The sequence below is a fragment of the Natrix helvetica genome (assembly GCF_964273705.1).
Source record: "Natrix helvetica genome assembly, chromosome: 14".
NCBI lineage: Eukaryota > Metazoa > Chordata > Lepidosauria > Squamata > Natricidae > Natrix > Natrix helvetica.
Window position 1 is genome coordinate 5,094,261 of NC_138564.1, and position 25,104 is coordinate 5,119,364.

Sequence of the window (25,104 nt, forward strand, 5' to 3'; positions counted from 1 at the left end):
TACTGTAAAATCTCCATTCCCTCCCCACTCCAGGGGAAGGATACTGCAAAATCCTCATTCCCTCTCCACTCCAGGGGAAGGTTACTGCAAAATTCCTATTTCCTCTCCACTCCAGGGGAAGGATACTGCAAAATCCCCATTCCCTTCCCACTCCAGGGGAAGGATACTGCAAAATCCCCATTCCCTTCCCACTCCAGGGGAAGGATACTGCAAAATCCCCATTCCCTTCCCACTCCAGGGGAAGGATACTGCAAAATCCCCATTCCCTTCCCACTCCAGGGGAAGGATACTTGTCCATCCACCTGAGGGCAGGATAAGAAGCAAGGGGTGGACACTAATCAAGGAGATAAGCAAGTTAGAACTAAGGAAAAATTTCCTGACAGTGAGAACAATTAACCAGTGGAACGACTTGCCTCCAGAAGTTGTGGGTGCTTCATGGCCAGAGGTTTTAAAGAAGAGGCTGGAGGTTTTAAACAAAATGTTGGACAATCACTTGCCTGAAATGGTGTAGAGTCTCCTAGCATCTTCCAGTGAGTTCTAGTGACTAGAACTCACTGACTCCGGGTGATTGGCCAAAAGTCTCACAGCTAGCTTTCATGCCTAAAGAGGAACTAGAATTCACCATATCCTGGTGATTGGCCCAAAATCACCCAGCTGGCTTTGATGCCAAAGGCAGGACTAGAACTCACAGTGTCCTGGTGATTGGCTCAGTGTCACCCAGCTGGCTTTGATGCCAAAGGCAGGACTAGAACTCACAGTGTCCTGGTGATTGGCTCAGTGTCACCCAGCTGGCTTTGATGCCAAAGGCAGGACTAGAACTCACAGTGTCCTGGTGATTGGCTCAGTGTCACCCAGCTGGCTTTCATGCCTAAAGCGGGACTAGAACTCACAGTCTCCTGGTTTCTGAGCCAGAACCAACCAGCACACCAAAACAGTTATCCAACAGTTTCCAACTTTGCAAAGCTGGAAAGCTGATGCCAGTGTGCGCGCACACACACAACAAGTATTTCTTCAGTTCAAAGACACTCAGTGTTATTTTTCTCTTTGCTTAACACCCAGCAGGGAAACACTAAGGGAAGACCTGCTGCACTTTTTTTAAAAAAAAGAAGCTGTTTCACACTGCCTGGATTAAAAAAAAACACACACAGTTTCTTAATCCAGCTGCATTAAATACTTCAAACTGGCACTAGGGTAGCCTGCCAGCTGCTAAAGGGGTGGGGGGAGGAGAACCATTTGCTTACTCGCAAGAAAATGTTGACACTCTTTGGAAAATATGTCAGGTGACCCCTTTAGGACAAGTCAGCTCCGAAAAAGCCTTTGGCAACAAGGAAAAGCTTTGCCCTTCACTGAGGACTAGTAGCATGCACAGGAGAAGCAGGAGAAGCTACCTTTTCCCCACCCATGACTCATTCAGTGACATTGTCTCTCTCCACCTGGGTGCTCACCCCCCTCCCCAAAAAACCCAATGATTTACAGTTCCATTCTTATTGTTCTGACCAAGGCTTCCCAAGAGCCTGAAGCCAACTCCTGGTCCTGACAAAAAAACCCTTTTATTAATTGACTGTGAATTCTGCTCATTCACATCCAGCAAAGTCTTTCAAAGGAGGATTTACAGTCACAGACCTTCTCTGGCTTGGAGAGCTGCCAGGCCGATATCTGCAAAACTTGGCAAGGAGCCTCGGAGAGTCACGAACCAATTAAGCGAACTAATGGTCTCCTGCAAACTCCACTCCCCCTTCGTTCCTCTTTTATTTCCTCTGGGAGGGGCCATTCATCATCCATCTGTGGCCTTACTCCCTAGTCGACCCTTGTTCTTTAGCTCCTCCCTTCGTCTGGCAGCTCTACGCATGCGCACACTGGGAACAGGCTCCAGCTGTTCGTCTGCCTCACTGACGTCTGACTCTGAAGGCAGCTGATAACTGGCATACGGCTCTGGCCCCATCTCTGCCTCCGACACAGAGCCCTCATCAGAGCCTTCCCCAGACTCCAGGACTGGCCCATCTTCCTCCCCAACCCTCTCCTCACTGTCCGAATCTGCTGCCAGCTGTGCTGGTAGGCCACAACACTTATATACAGTTCCATTCCTTCTAATGTCATCCTCTTATCACGACAACCCTGTGAGGCAGGTTAAGGCTAACCGATCATCTGGTCAGCTTCCACATCCAGAGGGGCACTGGACTCTAGGAAAGGCCAGCCTTAAACTCGGTGCCTTCACCTCAGCAAATGGGGTTTTTCTCATCCAAATGATGCGCAGATAGTATGCCCACCTTCTCAGCAAAATGCCCACTTTCTCAGCAGTAAGAGAATCTGCATTTTTTTGGGCCTGGAAAAGAAGACTTAGGGGCGACAGGATAGCAGTATTTCAGTATTTGAGGGGCTGCCCCAAAGAAGCGGGGGGTCAAATTATTCTCCAAAGCACCTGAAGGCAGGACAAGAAACAATGGATGGAAACTAATCAAGGAGAGAAGCAACCTGGAACTAAGGAGAAACTTCCTGACAGTGAGAACAATTAACCAGTGGAACAACTTGCCTCTAGAAGTTGTGGGCACTTCATCACTGGAGGTTTCCAAGAAGAGTCTAGAGTAGACAATCACTTATCTGAGATGGCATAGATTCTCCTGCTTGAGCAGGGGGCTGGACTAGAAGACCTCCAGCTCCTATTCTATTCTATTCTAATTTCATGTTCTCTTCTCTTCTATTCTCATTTCATATTCTCTTCTACATTCTCTTCTCTTTTCTTTTCTTCTCATATCTTCTCCTCTATTCTTTCTTCTGTTCTGTTCTGCTTTCAGTAATCATATGCTCTTCAGGAGGCTCATTCCAAGGGGATTCTATTCTCTTCTTTTCTTTTTTCTTCTCTTCTCATCTCTTCTATTCTATTCTCATCTATTCTATTCTATTCTCATTTCATATTCTATTCTATTCTTTTTTCTTCTCATCTCTTCTATTCTATTCCCATCTATTCTATTCTTATTGCATATTCTCTTCTATATTCTCTTCTCTTTTCTTCTCATCTCATCCATTCTATTCTATTCTCATTTCATATTCTCTTCTATATTCTCTTCTCTTCTCTTCTCATCCATTCTATTCTATTCTATTCTTTCTTCTGTTCTATTCTGCTTTCAGTAACCATATGCTCTTCAGGAGGCTCATTCCAAGGGGATTCTATTCTCTTCTTTTCTTTTTTCTTCTCTTCTCATCTCTTCTATTCTATTCTCATCTATTCTATTCTATTCTCATTTCATATTCTATTCTATTCTTTTTTCTTCTCATCTCTTCTATTCTATTCCCATCTATTCTATTCTTATTGCATATTCTCTTCTATATTCTCTTCTCTTTTCTTCTCATCTCATCCATTCTATTCTATTCTCATTTCATATTCTCTTCTATATTCTCTTCTCTTCTCTTCTCATCCATTCTATTCTATTCTATTCTTTCTTCTGTTCTATTCTGCTTTCAGTAACCATATGCTCTTCAGGAGGCTCATTCCAAGGGGATTCTATTCTCTTCTTTTCTTTTTTCTTCTCTTCTCGTCTCTTCTATTCTATTCTCATCTATTCTATTCTATTCTCATTTCATATTCTATTCTATTCTTTTTTTTCTCATCTTTTCTATTCTATTCCCATCTATTCTATTCTTATTTCATATTCTCTTCTATATTCTCTTCTCTTCTCTTTTCTTCTCGTCTCATCCATTCTATTCTATTCTCATTTCATATTCTCTTCTATATTCTCTTCTCTTCTCTTCTCATCCATTCTATTCTATTCTTTCTTCTGTTCTATTCTGCTTTCAGTAACCATGTGCTCTTCAGGAGGCTCATTCCAAGCGGATTCTATTCTCTTCTTTTCTTTTTTCTTCTCTTCTCGTCTCTTCTATTCTATTCTCATCTATTCTATTCTATTCTCATTTCATATTCTCTTCTCTTTTCTTTTCTTCTTATCTCTTTTCTTCTCATCTCATCCATTCTATACTATTCTATACCAAGGTGGCAAACACAGGTGGGAGGCATGCAGGCGGAGGTCAAGAACCCATGGCAAATACAGGCATACCTCGACTTACGACCACAGTGATGCCCAAAGTCTCTGTTGCTGAGCGAGACACTTGTTGAATGAGTTTTATGCCCAATTTTGCGACTTTTCTTCCCGCGGTTGTTAAGTGAACCACTGCCGTTGTTACATTAGTAACAGGGTTCCGAAGGGAATCTGGGTTCCCCGTTGACTCTGCTTGTCAGAAGGTCGCAAAAGGGGATGCTTCAAAACCGTCATAAACGTGAAACCAGTGGCCAAGTGGCTGCATTTTGATCACGTGACGGTGGGCACGCTGCAATGGCCGCAAGTGTGAAACACTGCCATAAGTCACTTTTTCCAATCCCCTTGTAACCTCGAACGGTTGCTAAACAAACTATTGTCAGTCGAGGGCTAAAGTTCGAAGTTACAAAGGGATTGAAAGAAGTGACTGACTTATGGCCGTCTTTCACACTTACGACCATTGCAGCGTGCCCATGGTCAACATTCAGACACTTGCGCACCAACTCGTACTTATGACCGTCGCAGGGCTCCGTGATCCCCCTTTGGCCCACCTCCTGACAAGCGAAGCCAATGGGAGAAGCAGAGTCACTTAACAGCCATGTTACTAATGAAACAAGGGCAGCGATTCGCTGAACAACCGTGGCTAGAGAAGCCGCACAAAACGAGGCAAAACTCACTTAACAAATGTTTTACTTAATGTTTTACTTAAGAAACGTTGGGCTCGATTGTGGCCATAAGTCAAGGAGTACCTGTAAATCCTGTCTGCTTTGGAGGAGGGGGGGTTTCAAGACCAAGCTTTTTACAACTCAGCTCCAGATAAATCTCTGGCTAAGAGAGGCCAAAACCTTAAAAGCAATGAAGTCTGCCTGTCTATCTAAGGATAGGATAGGATAGAATCTGGAAGGAACCTTAGAGGTCTTATAGTCCAGCCTCCAGCTCAAGCAGGACAACCTTTACCATCTCAGACAAGTGACTCTCCAGTCTTTTCTATATCTATCTATCTATCTATCTATCTATCTATCTATCTATCTATCTATCTATCTATCTATCTATCTATCTATAGAATAGAGCTGGAAGGGACCTTGGAGGTCTTCTAGTCCAGCCCTCTCCTGAAGCAGGAGAACCTTTACCATCTCAGACAAGTGTCTCTCCAGTCTTTTCTATATCTATCTATCTGTCTGTCTGTCTGTCTGTCTGTCTGTCATCTATCATCCGTCCATCCATCCATCCATCCATCCATCCATCCATCCATCCATCTATCTATCTATCTATCTATCTATCTATAGAATAGAGCTGGAAGGGACCTTGGAGGTCTTCTAATCCAGCCCTCTCCTCCAGCAGGAGGACCTATACCATTTCAGACAAGTGACTCTCCAGTCTTTTCTATATCTATCTATCTATCTATCTATCTATCTATCTATCTATCTATCTATCTATCTATCTATCTATCTATCTATCTATCTATAGAATAGAGCTGGAAGGGACCTTGGAGGCCTTCTAGTCCAGCCCTCTCCTCAAGCAGGAGGACCTATACCATCTCAGACAAGTGACTATCCAATCTCTTACCTATCTATTTATCCATCCATCCATCCATCCACCCACCCACCCATCCATCCATCCATCCATCCATCCATTTTTGCCTCACCTTTGGAGAGCACCACCGCCAGGCTGAAGAGCAGAAGCCAGAGAAAGCGGATGATCTGATTCGGCCAAAGGATCCCCATAGCGGGCTGCAGAGAAGTTAAAGCTTTGTCCCGAGAACTTTACAATGAGGACTAGCCACCTGTCCGGGCCTTTTCCCCCCTTCATCCCAGGGGGGGAAAGGAGAGAGGTAAGTCATCTGCTGGTCAACCCAAAAATAAAAAAAATAAAATAAAAAACGAATCTGTATTTTGCTCCAAGTTAGATTTCAGGACTGTCTCCTGGGCGCTTTGAAAGAAAAGAAAAAGAAAGAAATTCAAAATTCAGGAGCTTCTCTGCTACCTACAGCTTGGATTATTCAGGAAAAAATCAGCGAAGGTTTTTCCAGGGGAGACTCGATCCGGAGCGAAGTCGGAAGAAGCAACACGAAGCTGCGAGGAACGGAGCTCCAAGGCTGGGAAGAGGAGACAGAAGAAGGAGGAAAAGGCCGGCCGGGAGAAAGGCTTGAGCCATGCCCGCACACTCAGGATAGGGCGCAAAAAAAGCGGGTCCGTTTCAGATGCCCAGCGCCGAGATGGGAAGGGACCATCCGCTCGCCAAAACAGATCTTTGAAGCGTCTCCAGATTGTGGCTTCTTTCTCTCTCTCTCTCCACCCCCCCCCCCCAGGAAGGGTTGGCTAGGAGGGGGGGCAACCAAGTCTCCTTTTTTTACGGAGAGGGGGCAAGGGTGAGTGAGAAGCGCTCAAGTTTGCCCACCCGGAGAGAAAAGAGGCCACGGGAAACGATGCGCAAAGAGATGGAGAAGAGCGCGCGCGAGAGAGAGAGAAGGAAGGAAGGAAGGAAGGAAGGCAGGGGTCTGGCTCGCCACGGACTAAATTCCTCTTTGGGTGGGTGGGGGCTGGAACCCAAGCAAGCCGTAGGAATCCTGGGCTTCTGGAGGGAGGGGAGAAAAGGCAGGGAGGGGTGCAGAAAGGGGGTCGGGGAGGGTCCCCCGCCGAAAGGAAAACTCCTCGCTTTTTCGGCGCTGCCTCCGCCCGCCGCCTTGCTGGCAAAGCTGGAACGCGCCTGGCAGAGAGGCTGGGCTGGCTCCGAAGTCGCCGCCTCTTCCCTGGCGCGACGCCCCCTTTGCAGAAACTCAAGTTCTCGTCTGAACCTAGAATTTGGGGAGGGTGTGTGTGTGTGTGGACAAAGCTGGAGCCGCTCTCCCCGGCCAATTGATGGAAGGGGACCCCCTAGGAGAGAAGGTCGGCTGGGAGGGGAGATGCGAAAGATCTCCCAGGTTGGCTGGGAGGGGAGATCACCTCCAGAAAGGGGATCAATACCCCCCACACACCTTTCCCGTCTCTCCCCCCCCCCACTCCTCCAAATGCTTTCCAAGCCCCCTCCCCTTCGCGGACAGTTAACCTCCCCCGACCAATCCGGGAGCGGCTAAACACGATTGGGGCGGGGAGGCGGATGGAAGAGGAAAACACCGCGCGCCCCCACCCACCCCTCGCGAGTTCGAGACGCTCAGACTTCAAAAGGAGCCCGACGGGGAGGGGTAGGAGAAGCCCCGCCTCTTTCCCGGTCGCGCTCCGCCCTCTTCATCCCCACCCCCACCCGCAGGCGAAGAGGCTCCACCCCGAGGGATTCCCCGGAGTTGGGGGGGAAGGTAAAGTGGGAGGGGGCGCAGGGGAGGGTCCGGCAACTCCCGCAAGGCAGGGAGAATCGGAGCTAGGAGGGAGCCCCCCTGGGGTGAGCCCCCTGTCTCTTTTCGAACCCCTGGGAAAACTGCAGGGGGATGGGGGAAGAGAGTGAGGAGGGGGCTGCGCCTTGCACCCCGGCCCGCTGCTAAACCCCCGCAGTGGCCAAAGAGATGTTCCAGCTTCGACACGGGAAGAAAAAAAAAAGACAATCGCGTTTTTCCAATGGCTTCGTTGATTATTATTTTTTACGCTTTTAGTAGTAACAGAATAAGGAGGAGGTTCGGTTTTGCAGCCAACACGTTCGCAACCTACAACCTACGGCTATGTATTGGGGATGGATCTAACGGATCGCGCTGCAAAGCCACCGAGGGGATCGCGAGAGACAGAGACCTCCGCTCAAAGAACCGCTCCGAACCTCCCGTCCCCCCGTCCCCCCCCCCGCTTTCCTTCGCCTTCGGTGCTCCAACGTGCAGGATTAAAAACTCCGCGTTCGGATTTGCTGGGAAGGGTAGGGTGGGGTGGGGAGGGGGGGTTAGAGCCCAACGTTTCCGGAGGGTTTTAAGGATTAAGAGGCTGATCTATGCCTGGAATTGGCAGACTTGTTCTGCTCAAATCTAGTTGATTACTTTGGAAGGGAGGGGGGAGCCTTTGGCAGAAACAGGAGCAGCCACCAGAGAGCAGAAGTCCCTAATCTCACCACACATGGGAAGATTAAACCACGTTTCAACTGGGTTGAAAGCAGGCAGCATCCTAGACCCATGATGGGAACCTATGGCACATGTGTGGGAAGTGGCACGCAGAGCCACTCTCCCGGTATGGCAGCCGTTGCCTGTTGCTCTTCTGGGTTCTAGTGCGCGTATGCGCTCCCGGCAAATGGCCTTTGCGAGCACGGGTGCTCCAGAAACTGATGGGATTCAAAAAAAAATTACTACCAGTTCTGTGAGCGTGGCTTGGTGGGCGTGGCAGGAGAAGGATACTGCAAAATTCCCGTTCCCTCCTGATCAGCTGGGACTTGGGAGGCAGAGAATAGATGTGGGGGGTGGGGGGAGTCAGAGGTGGTAGAAGGTGGTGGTTCACCAGGGGTGAAATTCTGACAGGTTATGGAGAACCAGTAGTGGAAATTTTGAGTAGTTCGGAGAATCGGCAAATCTCCATTCTCTTCCCACTCCAGGGGAAGGATACTGCAAAATCTCCATTCACTGAGCTGGGACTCAGGAGGCAGAGAATAGATGGGGCGGGGCCAGCCAGAGGTGGTATTTGCCAGTTCTCCAAACTACTCAAAATTTCCGCTCTTGGTTCTCCAGAACTGGTCAGAACCTGCTGAATACCACCTCTGGCCGGAAACCTGATGACAAAGCTTCCTGCGCACATATGCGTGCCAGGAAAGTGAGTTTCTGGTGCGCCAGCTGGTCTTTGCACACGCATCCATGCCAGAAACTGGAAGACCATGTGATCAGCACGCATGCACATGCTGGAAATCGGAAGCTTGGCTTCCTGACGCAAGTATGTGCGCCAGGGAACTGCTCTTCCGATTTCTGGAGCTCCCCCGCGCATGCATGCTCCTGTTTTGGCACTTGGTGCCCAAAAAGTTTGCCAACAGTGTCCTGGACCACGCCAAATCCCCCAAAATCAGGAAGAAATTCCTGGAAGCCTGGCATTCAGCCACTGCCCATCGATAGACCCATAGAGATAAACCATGTTTATACGCCATTTGAAAGAGATGCTAAAAAGCTAAGAAGGAAACAAAGAGAACAGCGCGATTCTTGCAGAACTTACATGAACAGAACTAAGTTTAACCTACTTAGAACCAAGGAGAAATTTCCTGACAGTGAGGACATATTTTGGACAGAGAGGATCCCTGGTTTAAAAGAGGGATTAAAGAAAGTGCATACGCACGACAGCACATGTGTGCGCCCCCCCCCCACCCCTGTGCATGTAAGCGTGACACTCCTGCGCCCCGTTTTCGGCTAGTAGGCCTCCCTGCAGCCTTCCAGGACCAAAAATGGGTCTTGGGAGGCAAGCCATCCCCCCCAACTTCCTATGCCCCCCCTGCATGCACGCATGACTCCTGCATGCGCCCCGCCCTCCACACATGTGTGGCAGAGACCTGAAAATCAGCTAGTGAGCGGGAGGCGGTGAAGCTGAGCTGGGACAGCGGCTCGCAGAGAGGGATCTGTGTGGTTTGTGTGGCATAGTATCATTGCGGATCTATATCAAAATTGAACAGCCTTCTCTCAACAGAGACGGAGGGATATAACATCGTCTTATCTCCAGTCGACAACACAGGAGTCCTTTCAGCAGTTCCGAAAAGGCTCCCATTTGCACCACTCAGGTGACCCTGAGGACAGAGATAAACCTCCAAGTGGCCTCAACGACCCTCTAAAAGGATGCAAATGACCAGCTGTCTGCAAGGAGTAGAAATCCTTCCCTTCCCCACCATCCAGTCGGAGCTGAAGAAGCTTCTTGGATGAGAAACGAAACGTCTTCAAAAGAAAAATCAGAAAGTCCAGTTGCCTCTTGAAAACAAAGCACCTTTGGGACAACTGGATGGCTGAGCATCTCCATAGACAGACAGTGAGAACAGTTAATCAGTGGGAAGACTGATGAAATTAAATTAATTAAGTTACCCATTAAACTGTTAAAACAGCGGAACTTCCAGAAGTTGTGGGTACACCAACACGGGAGGTTTTAAAGAAGAGGCTGGGTAGCCGTTTGTAAATAATGTTAGAGGGCTTCCGGCTTGAGCAGGGGGTTGGACTAGAAGACCTCCAAGGTCCCTTCCAACTCATTGTGCGGCTTCTTTTGAAGGCCCAGCTGGATTTATACAGTGATGACAATGATGATAGAAGTCGGACTCTGAAAATCTTTTAAGGTAAAGGTAAAGGTTCCCCTCACACATATGTTCTAGTCGTTCTAGACTCTAGGGGGCGGTGCTCATCTCCTTTTCAAAGACTAAGAGCCGGCACTATTCCAGGACATCTCCGTGGTCATGTGGCCGGCATGACTAAACACCGAAGGCGCATGGAATGCTGTTACCTTCCCAACAAAGGTGGTTCCTATTTTCCTACTTGCATTTTTACGTGCTTTCCAACTGCTACGTTGGCAGAAGCTGGGACAAGTCACGGGAGCTCACTCTGTTACGTGACACTAGAGATTCTAACCACTGAACTGATCGACAAGCTCAGTGTAGCCACTGAGCCACCACCTCCCTTCTTTTACTTGCATCCACCCCACTCTGACCCTTAGACCTTGTTCTGAACTCCAGCTTCCCCCAAATTTGCTTCCCCCCTCCCTTATAGGCAGGTCGCCCACCATCCAAAGCAAATTCTTTGCAGATGCAATCAGAGAAGGCAGGAGAAGCAGAGGCTGAAATATTGGGTGCCGGCAGCTGTCTCATCCCATCCTTCAGCGCCCCTGTTTATTTATTTATTTTTAATTATCTTGTCCCCGCCGGGGTGGAGGTTGGGGGGGGGGGAGAGAAGCAGGTGAGTGGAGTAGGAGCCATTTGCAGAGACTGTGAAAGGGTGAAGGGAAGACTTTAAAAAGAAACACACAGACACACACACCGCAATCGTTCATTCTTTTATTTCCTCCCTCCAGGCGTTTTACGTGCTTCATCACTGAAGGTTTTCAAGAAGGGTTTGGACAGCCATTTCTTTAGAGTAGTATAGGGCTGTGTTGGCTAAACTTTTTGTCCCATTTTGTGTGTGCCCACACCAGTGGTGGGTTTCAAATGTTTTTAGAACCTCTTCTGTAGGTGTGGCCTCCTTTGTGGGAGTGGCTTGCTAGCCATATGACTGGGTGGGCGTGGCCAACTTGTAAAATGTGGCGAAACTCACTTAACAACGCTCTTGCTTAGCAACCAAAATGTTGGCTCAGAAACTCTGGCATTTGAAGCCCGCAAGTCTTAAAGCTGTCAAGTTACAAGACCCTTGCACCCCTAACCCTTTAGAAAAAAAAACCCAGGGGTGTTCAAACTTGACAGCTTTAAGACTTGTGGACTTCAACTCCCAGAATTCCTCCTCCAGTCATGTTGTCTCAGGAACTCTGGCATTGAAGTGTGCAAGTCTTAAAGCTGTCAAGTTACAAGACCCTTGCACCCCTAACCCTTTAGAAAAAAAACCCAGGGGTGTTCAAACTTGACAGCTTTAAGTCTTGTGGACTTCAACTCCCAGAATTCCTCCTCCAGCCATGTTGGCTCAGGAACTCTGGCATTGAAGTGTGCAAGTCTTAAAGCTGTCAAGTTACAAGACCCTTGCACCCCTAACCCTTTAGAAAAAACAACCCAGGGGTGTTCAAACTTGACAGTTTTAAGACTTGTGGACTTCAACTCCCAGAATTCCTCTTCCAGCCATGTTGGCTCAGGAACACTGGCATTGAAGCATGCAAGTCTTAAAGCTGTCAAGTTACAAGACCCTTGCACCCCTAACCCTTTAGGGAAAAACCCCAGGGGTGTTCAAACTTGACAGCTTTAAGACTTGTGGACTTCAACTTCCAGAATTCCTCCTCTCGCTCTTCATCTTGATGATGGGCGGATGGGCGGGGGGAGGGAGCTGGAAGACGTTCTAAATGGCACTGTAGATTTGTGGAACCTCTTCTATAGAAGAGGTTAGAACTGGCAGGAGCCCACCCCTGGCACACACCCATAATGCAATACACACACACACACACCATGGGCCCTGACCCCTGCACATGCACGCGTGACAGACACACACCCTGCGCTCCCTGGGCCACCCCGTGCATGTGCACGCGAGACCCCCAATCACCCCGCAGCCTGTTTTGGCCTTAGCAGGCCTCCCTGAAGCCTCCTGGGACCAAAAAAGGGGCCAAGGGAGGGGGGGACTGTGCGCGCCCATGTGTGAGGTGGCTGGGGGAAGGAGGGGGAGGTGTCAAACGTGCATGCGCAGGGGGCAGGGCCCACAGGTTGTGTGTGTCGTGTGCTCATTGCAACCCCCCCCCCACGCATGTGCATGCGTCTCCCGTATACACGGAGACACATGATAATCCGCTGGCCGGTGGAGCATGCCATAGGTTCGCCATTAGGGGTATAGGGGGTTGGACTAGACGACCTCCGAGGTACCTTCCAACTCTGTTATTTTCTTCTACAAGAAAGTAGAATGAGATTATCTGGTCATGTTTCCTAACTGGTCTGGCTGGTAAGTTTGACTTCCAGAACGATTTATTTGTCGGTGTGCAACCTATGCACAATGTGATTGGTTGAGCTCCCGCAGTGCACATACACACACACACACACACACACACCAACACAATACAACTCCCAGGGAAGATAGAAAATTCCTAAACCAATCTTGCCAACCGGAAAGGGGTCCCCTTTTTGAGATGCCCCTCGTACCTCCCCATCTTCTCTGGGTTGAGACATCTATTACACACCAGTCCAGAAGCAATTATGAACCTTCTCCTTGCTTTCTAAGAGAGAATTAAACACAGATCTAAAGACTGCGGAATCTCATTTGAGTCATTAACCAGCTGGGAAGGGAAATGTCAATGCCAAGAAAGGAAAACAATTAGAGTGGGTGGGTAGCAGTGAACCAAGCATTGGGGGATTCCAAGAAGTTTTCTACTATTCCTTTAATTGGCTGGTAAAAGATTAAATAAGAAGAAATTGCCCAAGTCCTGAGATTTTTCTCCCGTTTTTACTACGAACGTCCTAGATACTCACTGAGGCCTTTTGTTTACGTGAACAAAGCAGGCTACCTTGCCTGGATTTCCCTCTTCTTGAACCAATCGTTCTTTACCAGTAATCAAATTTCCCTTGAAGAGGAGGAGGAGGAGGAGGAGGAGGAGGAGGAGGAGGAGGAGGGAAGAGAAAAAAGAGAAAAAAAGAAGAGTGAAGAAGAGGAGGAAGCAGAAGAGGGAGAGGGAGAAGGAGAGGAAGAGGAGGGGGAGAAGATGGGAGAAGGAGGAGGAGGGAATAATTCAGTAGGACAAAGAAGGGTCAGATGAAGTTGTTTGTGTTTCCTACAGGAGGAGGAAGAGATGGAACAACGAACAAAGGAACAGGGGAAGGGAAGGGAAAGATGAGGAGGAGGAAGAGGAAGAGAAAAGAAAAGGAGAGTAAGAGGGTATAGGGAAGAGTGAGGAAGAGGAGGAAGAAGAAAAGGGGAGGAGAGGGGAAGGAGAAAGAGAAAGAGGGGGAAGAGGAGGAGGAGGAAGAGGAGAAGAAGAAGAAGAAGAAGAAGAAGAAGAAGAAGAAGAAGAAGAAGAAGAAGAAGAAGAAGAAGAAGAAGAAGAAGAAGAAGAAGAAGAAGAAGAAGATGATGATCATGTAACATTTGGCACCACAGCACCGAAACCCACACAATCTATTTCACTGGGACAATCAAACAGTTGCAATTGTGACACCCAATAGGTTGAGACTTGCTGATTTGGAACAACGGTATGTAACGAGTTGTTGTTAAAGGGAACTTGCATGGAGTTAAACCCCTTTTCCTATAAAGAAGAGACTGGATCGACTGGTTTGGCTCTGTTGTGGCCCGTCAGCAGCCAACGGATCTGGTAGCAGATTTGGACAGTGAGGAGGTTGGGGAGGAACCTGGGCCAGTCCTGGAGTCTGGGGAAGGCTCTGATGAGGGCTCTGTGTCGGAGGCAGAGAGGGGGCCATAGCCATATGCCAGTTATCAGCTGCCTTCAGAGTTGGAGATCAGTGGGGCAGAAGAACAGCTGGAACTTGTTCTTGATGTGTGCATGTGCAGAGCTGCCAGGAGAAAGGAACAGCTAAAGGTTGACTTGGGAGTGAAGCCACAGGTGGACAGTACCTTCCACTGTCCAACAGGGGGACCAGTTCGGGGGCGTGGCCAGCCAATCATCGCTACCGGTTCTCCGAACTGGGCAAAATTTCTGCCACCAGTTCGGATGAACCAGTGCAAACTGGCTGGCTGAGACTTCTATTAAAGTCTGTAGCTCTCCATCCTTTCTCCCAATGTTCTTCTCACATACTCACGAAGCAGGGGACAGATTGGGTGTTTTTTGTAGTCCATAAAGCCTAACCTTGGGCAGGAGAGGATGGGGGCCTCCCGTGCTCTTCCGCTGAACTGAAGAGATTTGTCATGCCACTTCTTAAAATCCCCAAGACTATGGCAGGACTCCGACATCAGCATATATATTTTTTTCTTTCTCTTTTGCTTTCATCCGGAGTTTATGAGCTAGAGAAAGCAAGAACTCAACACGATTAAAGAGGTCACCAGTTTGAGCTTTCTAAGAGAATCCCTTGGCAGCAAGTGTTAGATTTAACAAGCAGATATTTGCAATCAGCCGATGACACAGCCTGCAGAGCTGATTCTGAACCACGAGGAAAAGGAGAGAGACAAAGAAAGAGGCTGAGAGAGAGAGAGAGATTGAGAAAGAAAGAGAGAAAGGGAGAGGTTGAGAGATTGAGAGAAAGAGATTTTGAGAGAGAGAGGGATTGAGAAAGAAAGAAAGAGAGAGAGAGGTTCAGAGATTGAGAGAAAGATTTTGAGAGAGAGAGAGATTGAGAAAGAGAGAGATTGAGAGCGAAAGAGAGAAAGAGTTGAGAGATTGAGAGAAAGAGATTGAGAGATTGAGAGATTGAGAGAGAGAGATTGAGAGAGAGAGATTGAGAGAAAGAGAGAGGTTGAGAGGTTGAGAGAGATGAAGATGGAGAGAAAGAGAGAGTGGGGTTGAGAAAGACAGAGGGTGAGAGAGGGTAAGAGACTGAAAGAGAGAGATTGAGAAAGAAAGAAAGAAAGAAAGAAAGAAAGAGAGGTTGAGAGAGAGGGGGATTGAGAAAGAGAAAGAGAGAAAGAGAGAGCGATTGAAAGAGATTGAGAGAGATTGAGAAAGAGAAATGGAGGGAGGGAGGGAGAGAGAGATTGAGAAAGACAGAGGGTGAGAGAGGGTGAGAGATTTGAAAGATAAATTGAGAAAGATGGAGAGGAAGAGAGATTGAGAAAGAAAGAGAGAAAGAGAGAGAGGGTCAGAGAAAGAGAGAGGGATTGAGAAAGACAGAGAGAAAGAGGGAGAGTGAGAGATTGAAAGAGAGATTGAGAAAGAGAAATGGAGGGAGGGAGACAGAGAGATTGAGAAAGACAGAGGGAAAAAGAGAAAGGTTGAGAGATTGAGAGAGAGATTGAGAAAGACAGAGAGGAAAAGATTGAGAGAGAGGTTGAGAGATTGAAAGAGAAAGACAGAGAGAGGGGGGAGAGAGAGAGAGAGAGAGAGAATGAGAACGAGAACGAGAACATAATCAAGGCCTTTCTGAATTGGGATTGCATTCCTATAGGTAGAGGGGAGTTAATAGAATCCCATCCAGCTCGCTTTCCAAAAGGCAAGCAGAGGCTTGAAGAACCTGTTGAAAGGGGGTCTCTTCAGAAACGTGTGAATCCCAGCTCTGTTGGATTTCCGCCGGGAAGTTGAATCGAAAAATAGCTGGCGCAGAGTTGCACACTCTGTATCACAGCTGCTTTGGTGAGGAGAAACTTTAATGGGCTTTCCTTTCAAAGGAGGATCCAAAATTCTCATCGACACAGGTTGTCCTCGCTTAATGACAATGGGGGACCAGCAAATCGGTCACTAAAAAAATCACATGACTGTGATTGAACCACGTTGGTGCAGGGGTTAGAAGGCAGTACGGCAGGCTACTTCTGCTGACTGCTGGGGTCCTGCAATTTGGCAGTTCAAATCCCACCAGGCTCAAGGTTGACTCAGTCTTCCGTCCTTCCGAGGTGGGTAAAATGAGGACCCAGATTCTTGGGGGCAAGAGGCTGACCCTGTAAAGAGGCTTAGAGAGGGCTGTAAAAGCTCTGTGAAGCAGTACATAAGTCTACAGGCTATTGCTATATTCTTCCTTTTCTCCTTCCTTCCTTTCTTCCTTCCTTCCTTTCTTCCTTCCTTCCTTCCTTCCTTCCTTCCTTCCTTCCCAGTGGTTAGAATGGAGTATTGCATGCTAACTCTGCTGGCTGCCAGGAGTTCAATCATGACTGGCTCAAGGTTGACTCAGCCTTCCGTCCTTCCAAGATGGGTAAAATGAGGACCCAGATTGTTGGGGACAAGAGGATGATTCTGTAAATCGCTTAGAGTGGGCTGGAAAGCATTGTGAAGCGGTATATAAGTCTTAGTGCTATTGCCCTTCCTTCCTTCTCTTCCTCCTTCCCATGGTGCACAGTGACTAGGGTACTGCAGACTACTTCTGCTCACTGCCGGCTGCCTGCAATTTGGCAGTTTGAATCTCACCGGGCTCAAGGTTGACTCAGCCTTCCATCCTTCCGAGGTGGGTAAAATGAGGACTCAGATTGTTGGGGGCAAGAGGCTGACTCTGTAAACCGCTTAGAGAGGGCTGGAAAGCGCTGTGAAGCGATATATAAGTGCTATTGGCATTGAGAACTCATTGTCTTGACTATGTGTCATGAAGTCATTGCCAACTCTTAGCAACTGTATAGAATCTATAGTATACATTATAGATGGATCTCCTCCATGGTGATCTGTTCCCAACCTAACCGTTTAGATCTTCCAACAGGGCTTCCATTGCCACTATAACTGAGTTTATCCACCTCCCTGGTTGTCCTCTTCTCCTCTTTCCTTCCACCATTCCCAGCATCTGGCCTTTCTCCACAGAGGTGGGGCTTCATATATAAGATGACCAAGGTAGGATTATTTCAGCTTTTCATTTGTGTCTCAAGTGAGAACTCTGGTGGATTGCTTCCGTCGGTTTGTTTTCTTGACTGTCCGAGACCTTCTCGGCTGTCTTCAACCCCAAAATTCAAAGGAGTCCATGTTTGACTGTAGCAAGGGGTGTACACACCCCTCTCCTAGAAAAATGAAATATCCTGGGAAATATTGAAAAGGCAGAATATTATATTTCCCTGGATGAGAAATGGAGGAACATGTTTTTAGGCAGGAAACAGACTCACTCTTAATGGCCCCCACCTTTGTCAATGGACCATTAAAAGGCCTGAATCGGTCTATTCTACATAACAAAGATCTCCCCCCTTCAGCTCCAGGATGATGGGATTAAGGCATGATAGTATTAGCCCTTTACCCATCTCACCACAGGGCACCTGGGAAGAAGCAACGCTCAACCAAACTCAACTCAAAGCAACGTTGAGTTGCCCTTGTGTGGCCCCATCGGAGTCTGACAACCAATCAGAATACAAGATGAAGATCAAAGCCCAGAGAGGGGATAAAACCAGGGACTTTCAGCATCTCTGCCTCTTTTCTTCTTCATCCAACATCTGTAAGCCTGTGATCCCCCTTTTCTGTTTGTGAGCTGAAGCCGTGGGATCCTGTCCACCATTAAACCATCTTTCCAAGCAGCCTCCATGTTTCCCGTGTCTTTTCCCCCACTTGGAGCCGAGCCCAGAAGGACGTTTCTTTCCAACACTTCTTATCCTGCTTCTTCCAAGTCCTATTTTCACTTCGACGACAGTTTTGCTTGCATAATTGTGATCTTTGTAGATTTCCCAAGGCCTTACAAACATGGCTTGCGTAGTGCATATTGGCCGGCATTGTTAAATTGCAGTGCAAAAATACTCACAATATCCCAAAGTCCACAGTTTTCCCTTATTGATGGTAGAGTTTTAGCGCCCCCTAGTGTGGCATTTCCCCCCCCCCCCCCTTTCCTTTCTTCTCCTCCACAGGGGATCTAAATTGAGCTAACAAGTTGACTCTTCGAGTTTTCGATTCAGTTGGAAAATTGATTGGATGGATCTGGAGTCGGGAATCAATTTGGGCTTGCAAAACAATCCACTGGGACTTTCGAAATGATCTGGGGAAATTGTTTTTTTTTTGCATGTGGGGGGAAAAGCTTGCCCACTCTCCAATTTTTAACAATCAATTTGGAGAACTGCAGATTAATGGCTTAGAATAATGTGTAATCTTGGCAATATGTCCGTCCTCCCTCCCTCCCTTCTATTCTTCACTTCCTCCCTATATTCCTTCTTTCATTCCTCCCTATATTCCTTCCTCCTTCCCTATATTCCTTCCTTCTTTCCTTCCTTCCCTCTTCTATTCCTTCCTCCCTTCCTCTATTTCTCCCTGCCTCTATTCCTCCCTTTCCTTCTTTTCTCCCTCCCTTCTATTCTTCCCTTCCTCCCTACATTCCTTCCTTCTATTCCTTCCTCCCTTCCTCTATTTCTCCCTGTCTCTATTCCTCCCTTTCCTTCTTTTCTCCCTCCCTCTATTCTATTCTTCCCTTCCTCCCTACATTCCTTCCTTCCTTCCTTCATCTATTCCTCCCTCCCTCCCTCCCTATATTCCTTCCTCTATTCCTTCCTCCCTTCCCCTATTCCACCCTCCCTCCATTCATTCATTCCTCCATCCCTCCCTATATTCCTTCCCTCCCTCCCTTCTATTCTTCCCTCCCTCTCTATATTCCTTCCTTCCTCTATTCCTCCCTCCCTCTATTCCTCCCTCCTTCTCTCCCTCTATTCCTTTCTTTCCTTCTTCTCTCCCTCCCGCCCTTCTAGTCTTCCCTTCCTCTCCATATACCTTCCTTCATCGATTCCTCCCTCCCTCTATTCCTTCCTTCTTTCCTCTGTTCCTTCCTTCCTTCCCTCCCTCTATTCCCTCCTTTCTTCTTCTCTCCCTCCCTCCCTCCTTTAACTTCCTACCTACAACGACATACACATTTGTCCTCTGCAGGCTCATAGAATGGCCAAGGCTTATGGATGTTGGGGTCCCGAATCCCTCAAAACGAGTCAACTCTATTAGCTACGATGACCCTTCCAGCTACGCTTCTCCAAATATCATCCCTGCTATTGACACGGTTTTAATTGTTCAGTCCTTGGGCCAAGATTATGGCTTCCCCCTTTTGATTTCCTGTTCTGTCCACAGTAGGCCCAGAGATCCAGGGTAGGTAGATAAACACACACACACATCCAGCCAAATGCCTCTTAATTCTTCTTCTCTGCAGGAAACGCGACTTTGGTTTATTGTACATTTTAATATCATCGGAATACTAAATCCACACTGCCTGACCTAGCGGGCCGGCTGAAAATTTCCCAGATTTTACACCCGACGTTCTTCTAAGCAAAAATCTGAAAACCAAATGCCTGTTTTTCCCCATATAATGATTCCGTTTGTTTTTCTGCATTTCTTATTTGATGTGGAGAAGCCTATGGCAGAAAGCGTTCAAGAATATCTCACTAAAGAGTGTCCCTATTCTTTGGCCCAAACAATTCCTTATGTATATTTTTGTCCTTTGTTTACGACAGCAATGGAACCCAATTTTCCTGCTGCTAAGCAAGACCGTTGTGAAGTGAGTTTTGCCCCGTTTTGCGACCTTTCCTGCCGCGGTTGTTAAGTGGAACACTGCAGTTGTTAAGTGAAACCCCTGGTTGTTAAGTGAATTTGGCTTCCCCGTGGCCTTTGCTAATCGGAAGGTCGCAAAAGAGAATCCTGTGGCCCCGGGGGACACTGCGGCCGTTGTAAGTATGAGTCAGTCCCCAAGGGTCCCAATTTTGATTGTGTGATTTATGGGGACGCTGCCACAGTCCTAAGCCCTTTCTCCCCAGTGTTGTCGTAACTTCAAGCAGTCGCTAAACGAATGGTTGAAATGGAGGACTTGCCTGCATGGGAAATTGCCTTGCAATAAAAACATTTCAACTACAGGTGAGTCAATCACGGATTAGAAATTGATAAATTCCTTGTACTGAACAAGGCACGTGGTAGCTCAGTGGCTAAGACGCTGAGCTTGTCGATCAGAAAGGTCGGCAGTTCGGTGGTTCGAATCCCTAGCGCCGCGTAACGGAGTGAGCTCCCGTGACTTGTCCCAGCTTCTGCCAACCTAGCAGTTCAAAAGCAGGTAAAAAATGCAAGTAGGAAAATAGGGACCACCTTTGGTGGGAAGGGAACAGCGTTCCGTGTGCCTTCGGTGTTTAGTCATGCCGGCCACATGACCACGGAGACGTCTTCGGACAGCGCTGGCTCTTCGGCTTTGAAACGGAGATGATCACCGCCCCCTAGAGTCGGGAATGAGTAGCACATAGGTGCAAGGGGACCCTTTACCTTTATACTGAGCAGTGGTGGCAAACTACACTTCCGACGTAGCACAGTCCCCGCTTGACACAAAGACACAAAAGTAATTGTGTCCTTGGGACTCGTTCCCGAGTTTCCCTTTTGGGTCTGCATGAACACAAGTTTTTTTTTTTTTTGTCTGAACAGCAATGGAAGCCTTGTATTCATCCCCCATTTCAATCAGCATGCCACCACCGAACGGATTCGTTTTCCGAAATGTCCTTTGCGTGCTTCTCCTAGATCCGTCTGACCTTGGCTTCCAACAAAGAGTTTTAGCCCAGGGGGAAAAAAGAAGGATTTGCAAGTCTCTGTTAAGGTACGGATGTGAGCTTATGTTGCTATTATTAGGAGTTGTTATCAGTTGGACGGGTGGCTAGTAAAATAGCAGAATAAAACATATCACATTACTTGGTGGAAGGAGGGACTAGGAAGGGGGAGGGAGGAGGAGGGAGGAGAGGAGGAGGAGGAGAAGGAGAAGAACAAGAAGAAGGAGAAGGAGAGAGAGAAGGAGAGGGAGAGGGAGAGGGAGAGGGAGAAGAACAAGAAGAAGAAGGAGGAGGAGGAGGAGAGGGAGAAGAAGAAGAAGAAGAAGAAGAAGAAGAAGAAGAAGAAGAAGAAGAAGAAGAAGAAGAAGAAGAAGAAGAAGAAGAAGAAGAAGAAGAAGAAGAAGAAGAAGAAGAAGAAGAAGAAGAATTATTCAGTAGAACAAAGAAGTGGCAGATGACGTTGTATTTCCTACAGGAGGAGTAGGAGAAAGGTGGTTCGCTACTCAAGTTGGTATGTTGATGGAGAAGAAGAGGAGAAGGAAAAACAATACCTTCTCATTGATGAGGATGAAGAAGAAAATCAAGAGGATATGTGATGGAACAATTTCTCTATTTTCACATGAATGTCAAATATGTTACCTTTGAAGATCCAGGAGGAGGAGGAGGAGGAGGAGGAGGAGGAGGAGGAGGAGGAGGAGGAGGAGGAGGAGGAGGAGGAGGAGGAGGAGGAGGAGAGAAGGAGAAATAATTCAATAGGACAAAGAATGTGAAGTTATTTGTATTTCCTATAGGACTAGGAGGAGGAGGAACAGAGGAAAAAGAGGAAGAGAAGGGAAAGATAAGGAGGGAAGACTGGAAGGGGTAGAGAAGGAGGAGGGTTTGCAGGAGGGGGGAAGGAGGGAGAGGAGGAAAAGGGGGAGAGGAGGAGAAACTAAACAGCAAGTTGAAAGAAATTCTTTATTAATTGCCCCCTTGGCCCCAGTTGTGTTCTTAAGTTGAGGACTTCTTGTACAGATTTTCAGAGGCCAAACAGGTAGACTATCATGCACTGCAAATAAAGAAGCCCTTGTGCGAGATAGCATCAGGCATTTCCGTGGGCCCCAAGGCAGCTGAGTTGTTTCAAGGCTTAGCAGAAATTGGATGATGCTGCCCACACTGATAGTGTCAGATACGATAATGCAGACAAATAGAGTTTGCGCCTGGATGCACACAGAAGTTGCATCTTTGTGTCTAACAAACATGGGAAATACGATCCTACATCTTATGCAATCAAGATCAAGAGAGGTACTCACATCACTCTATAAAGCCTTAGTAAGGCCACACCTAGAACCCTGCATCCAATTTTGGTCCCCACACCATAAAAAAGATGTTGAGACTCTAAAAAAGAGTGCAGAGAAGAGCAACCAGGATGATGAGGGGACTGGAGACTAAAACGTACGATGAACGGTTGCAGGAACTGGGCATGGCTGGTCTAGTGAAGAGAAGGACCAGGGGAGACAGGAGAGCAGACTTCCAATATTTGAGAAAGGGCTGCCACAGAGAGGAGGAGGAGGTCAACCTATTCTCCAAAGCACCCAAAGGCCAGAGAAGGAATAATGGATGGAAACTGAACAAGGAGAGATTCAACCTGGAAATAAGGAGGAATTTTCTGACAGTGAGAACAATCGACCCATGGAACAGAAGTTGCCTTCGGAAGTTGTGGGAGCTTCATCCCTATAGGCTTTCAAGAAGAGACTGGACTGTCATCAGTCAGGAATGGAGTAGGGTCTCCTGCTTGGGTGGTGGGTTGGACTAGATGACCTACAAGATCCTTTCCAACACTGTTAATCTAATCTAAGACACAGATAGGTGCAGACAGCGGGAAATTAAACTGGTCTTAGAAAGTATGAGTTCCTCCTCCTCCTCCTCCTCCTCCTCTTCATCATCTTCTTCTTCTTCTTCTTCTTCTTCTTCTTCTTCTTCTTCTTCTTCTTCTTCTTCTTCTTCTTCTTCTTCATCATCTTCTACTTCGACTTCTTCTTCTTCGTCGTCTTCTTTTCCCTTTTCAATAAATATTTGAAACACAGCCCCAAGATGCTTCGATTCCAATTAAGGCCGGCGAACACATTATTGGCACTGCTTCTATTTCAAAGCATAATTTATGTCCCCGCTGAACAAAGTCCAATCTCGGGAATTCAATCGCTCATCATCTTCAGCCAGGAAAAAAAAAAACAAATCTTGCTTAAGGAAGCAGTTTAACCTTTGCTGAGCTCAACCACCATTTTGGGAGGAAGAGATATATTCATATCTGCGCAGAATTATATTGATATCAGGCTGTGTCGCCTTCCATTCCCCCCCCCCCGGTTCTGCTTTCTCCTGACACTGGCTTTTCATTTCAGTTAAGCGTCCGCCGAGTCTATTAACGGCGTATTAAGGAACAATGGGTTTTAAATTAAATAGGTTTTCATTCTGGTTGTCTCTGCACTTCATGCCTTGGGAGGACCTGAGGAAAAATCTAGAAAAATGAACTTAGGAGTATAAAAAAGTACATTGCTTCTTCTGATGATATCTGGTATTACAGAATCCTTGAGTCATAGGGCAGGGAAGGACCTTGGAGGTCTTCTAGTCCAACCCCTAGAAGGAGATCTTATACCCCTCCAAAATGGCTGTCCTGTCTCTTCTTGAAAATCTCCAGGGATGGACCACCAGCAACTCCAGTGGTCAATTGTCCTCGTGGTCAGAAATCACTTTGTGGTCTTCCATCCGTGTACAGACCAAAGTTAGATTTTGGAGGTCAGCCAAGGTGACCTCAGCTGCTGAGGTTTTGTAACACATCAGTATTCCAATCAAATCCAAAAACAGGCCAAATCCTCTCCGGGGAAATGCTTCCTACATGGTCCCACATCCCAACCACCCACCTACCCCATTCTGCCTGCTTGAGAATTTTCCTTTGTAGGAATCTGGCTAGCGTTGGGTCTGTGGAGTTTGACAATCCCACCCAATGGTGCATTCCAAAGAATTTGTGCTCTCTGCTGGTTGGTGGAAAGATGTGCTTGAAACTAGAGATGGATGGTGGGAGAGAATGAAAGAGAGAGGGAGAGAGGGAGAGGGAGAGGGAGAGAGAGAGAGAGAAAGAAAGAAAGAAAAAAGAAAGAGAGAGAGAGATAGAACAAGATAGGGAGAGAGAAAGAGGGGGGGAAAAGGGAGAATGAGAAAGACTGATAGAGAGAAAAAGAGAAAGAGAGGTAGAGAAAGGAAGAGAGAAAGACAGAGAAAGAGGAGAAAGATAGAAAGGCAAGAGAAAGAGAGGGGGATGAGAGAAAGTGAAAGAGAGTGAAAGAAGAAGACAGAAAGGGAGACAGAAAGAAAGCAATAAAGAAAGAGAGAAAAAGAGAGGGAGAGAGAAAGAATGAGAAAAAAGAGGGAAAGGGAAAATGAGAATGAGATAGAAAGACAGAATAAAGAGAGGGAGGGAGAGAGAAAAGTAAGAGAAATAAAGAGAGGGAGGGAAAGAGAAAGAGAGAAAAGTAAGAGAAAGAGAGTGGGAAGAGAATGAGAGAAAGAGTGAAGGAGAGGAGTGAGAAAAAGGGAGAGAGAGTTAAAGCAATAAAGAGAGAGAGAAAGAAAGAGAGAGAAAAAGAGAGGGAGAGAGAAAAAATGAGAAAAAAGAGAGAGGAAGAGAAAATGAGAAAGGGAAAGTGAGAGAGAAAAAAGAGAAAGAGATAGAGAAAGAGAAAAAAGAGAGAGGAAGAGGGGGGAAAGAGAAATAAATAGGGGGGAAGAGCAAGAGAGAGGGGGAAAACAGAAAGAGATCGAAAGAGAGGAAAGAGAGAGAGAGAAAAGTAAGAGAAAGAGAGGGAAAGAGAGAAAGAGAGAGAAGAGAAAGAGTGAAAAAGAGACAGACAGAGACATCCATTTTAAGGGCAGAGTGAATCCTGACAAACGTATCAAAAGGGCCCATTCCTTTTGAAGCCAATTCAGATGAGTAAGAAATGAAGCATTGGCTCCTGTCTCTTTGGCCATTCTGGCCTTCCAGCCCCATTTGGCAGGGGCAGTGGGGAAGTGGAGTGGGGAAGGGGGAGGGTGGGGGAGGGAGCCACACAGCCGGGGAGTTTATTTCAGCCGGCTCTTCGCTCCTAATCCCAATGAATAAAACATGTATTTACTTGCTGGGTAAGGCACCCGGTGGCTTAAAATAGCTGCAAAGAGAAGACACATCCGCAGCCATTTTCCCATGGAGAGGCTGTTGGAAGACTCGGGATATGGGGGACCGGGGTGAAAGGTTAGCCCACCCTCCCATCACCCCCAAGGCTTGGGGATTTCCATCTGGGGTTGTTCATTTGTCTTGGAGGGGGGACGACGTAGAACAGAACAGAATAGAATAGAATAATGACAATAATAAGAATAAGAATGGAATGGAATAGAGAATAGAATTGAATTGAGAATAGAATAGAATAGAATTGAGAATAGAATAGAATAGAATGGAATGGAATGGAATGGAATGGAATTGGAAAT

At 47.1% G+C, this 25,104-nt stretch overlaps 1 protein-coding gene across 9 annotated transcripts in view; it reads right to left on the reverse strand.

Moving 5' to 3' along the window:
* Window positions 1-25,104, reverse strand: part of LOC309399220 (transmembrane protein 132D-like) — a 330,593-nt gene that overhangs the window by 267,039 nt on the left and 38,450 nt on the right. The window contains exon 1 of one of the 9 annotated variants that reach the window (XM_081966860.1): window positions 5,674-6,294. The exons of the other annotated variants lie outside the window; for them this stretch is intronic. Within the exon in view, the coding sequence (XP_081822986.1) occupies window positions 5,674-5,752 (79 nt within the window). The 5' untranslated portion in view covers window positions 5,753-6,294. Of the gene's footprint in view, window positions 1-5,673; window positions 6,295-25,104 lie in introns of those variants that run through there. 9 annotated transcript variants of the gene reach the window in all.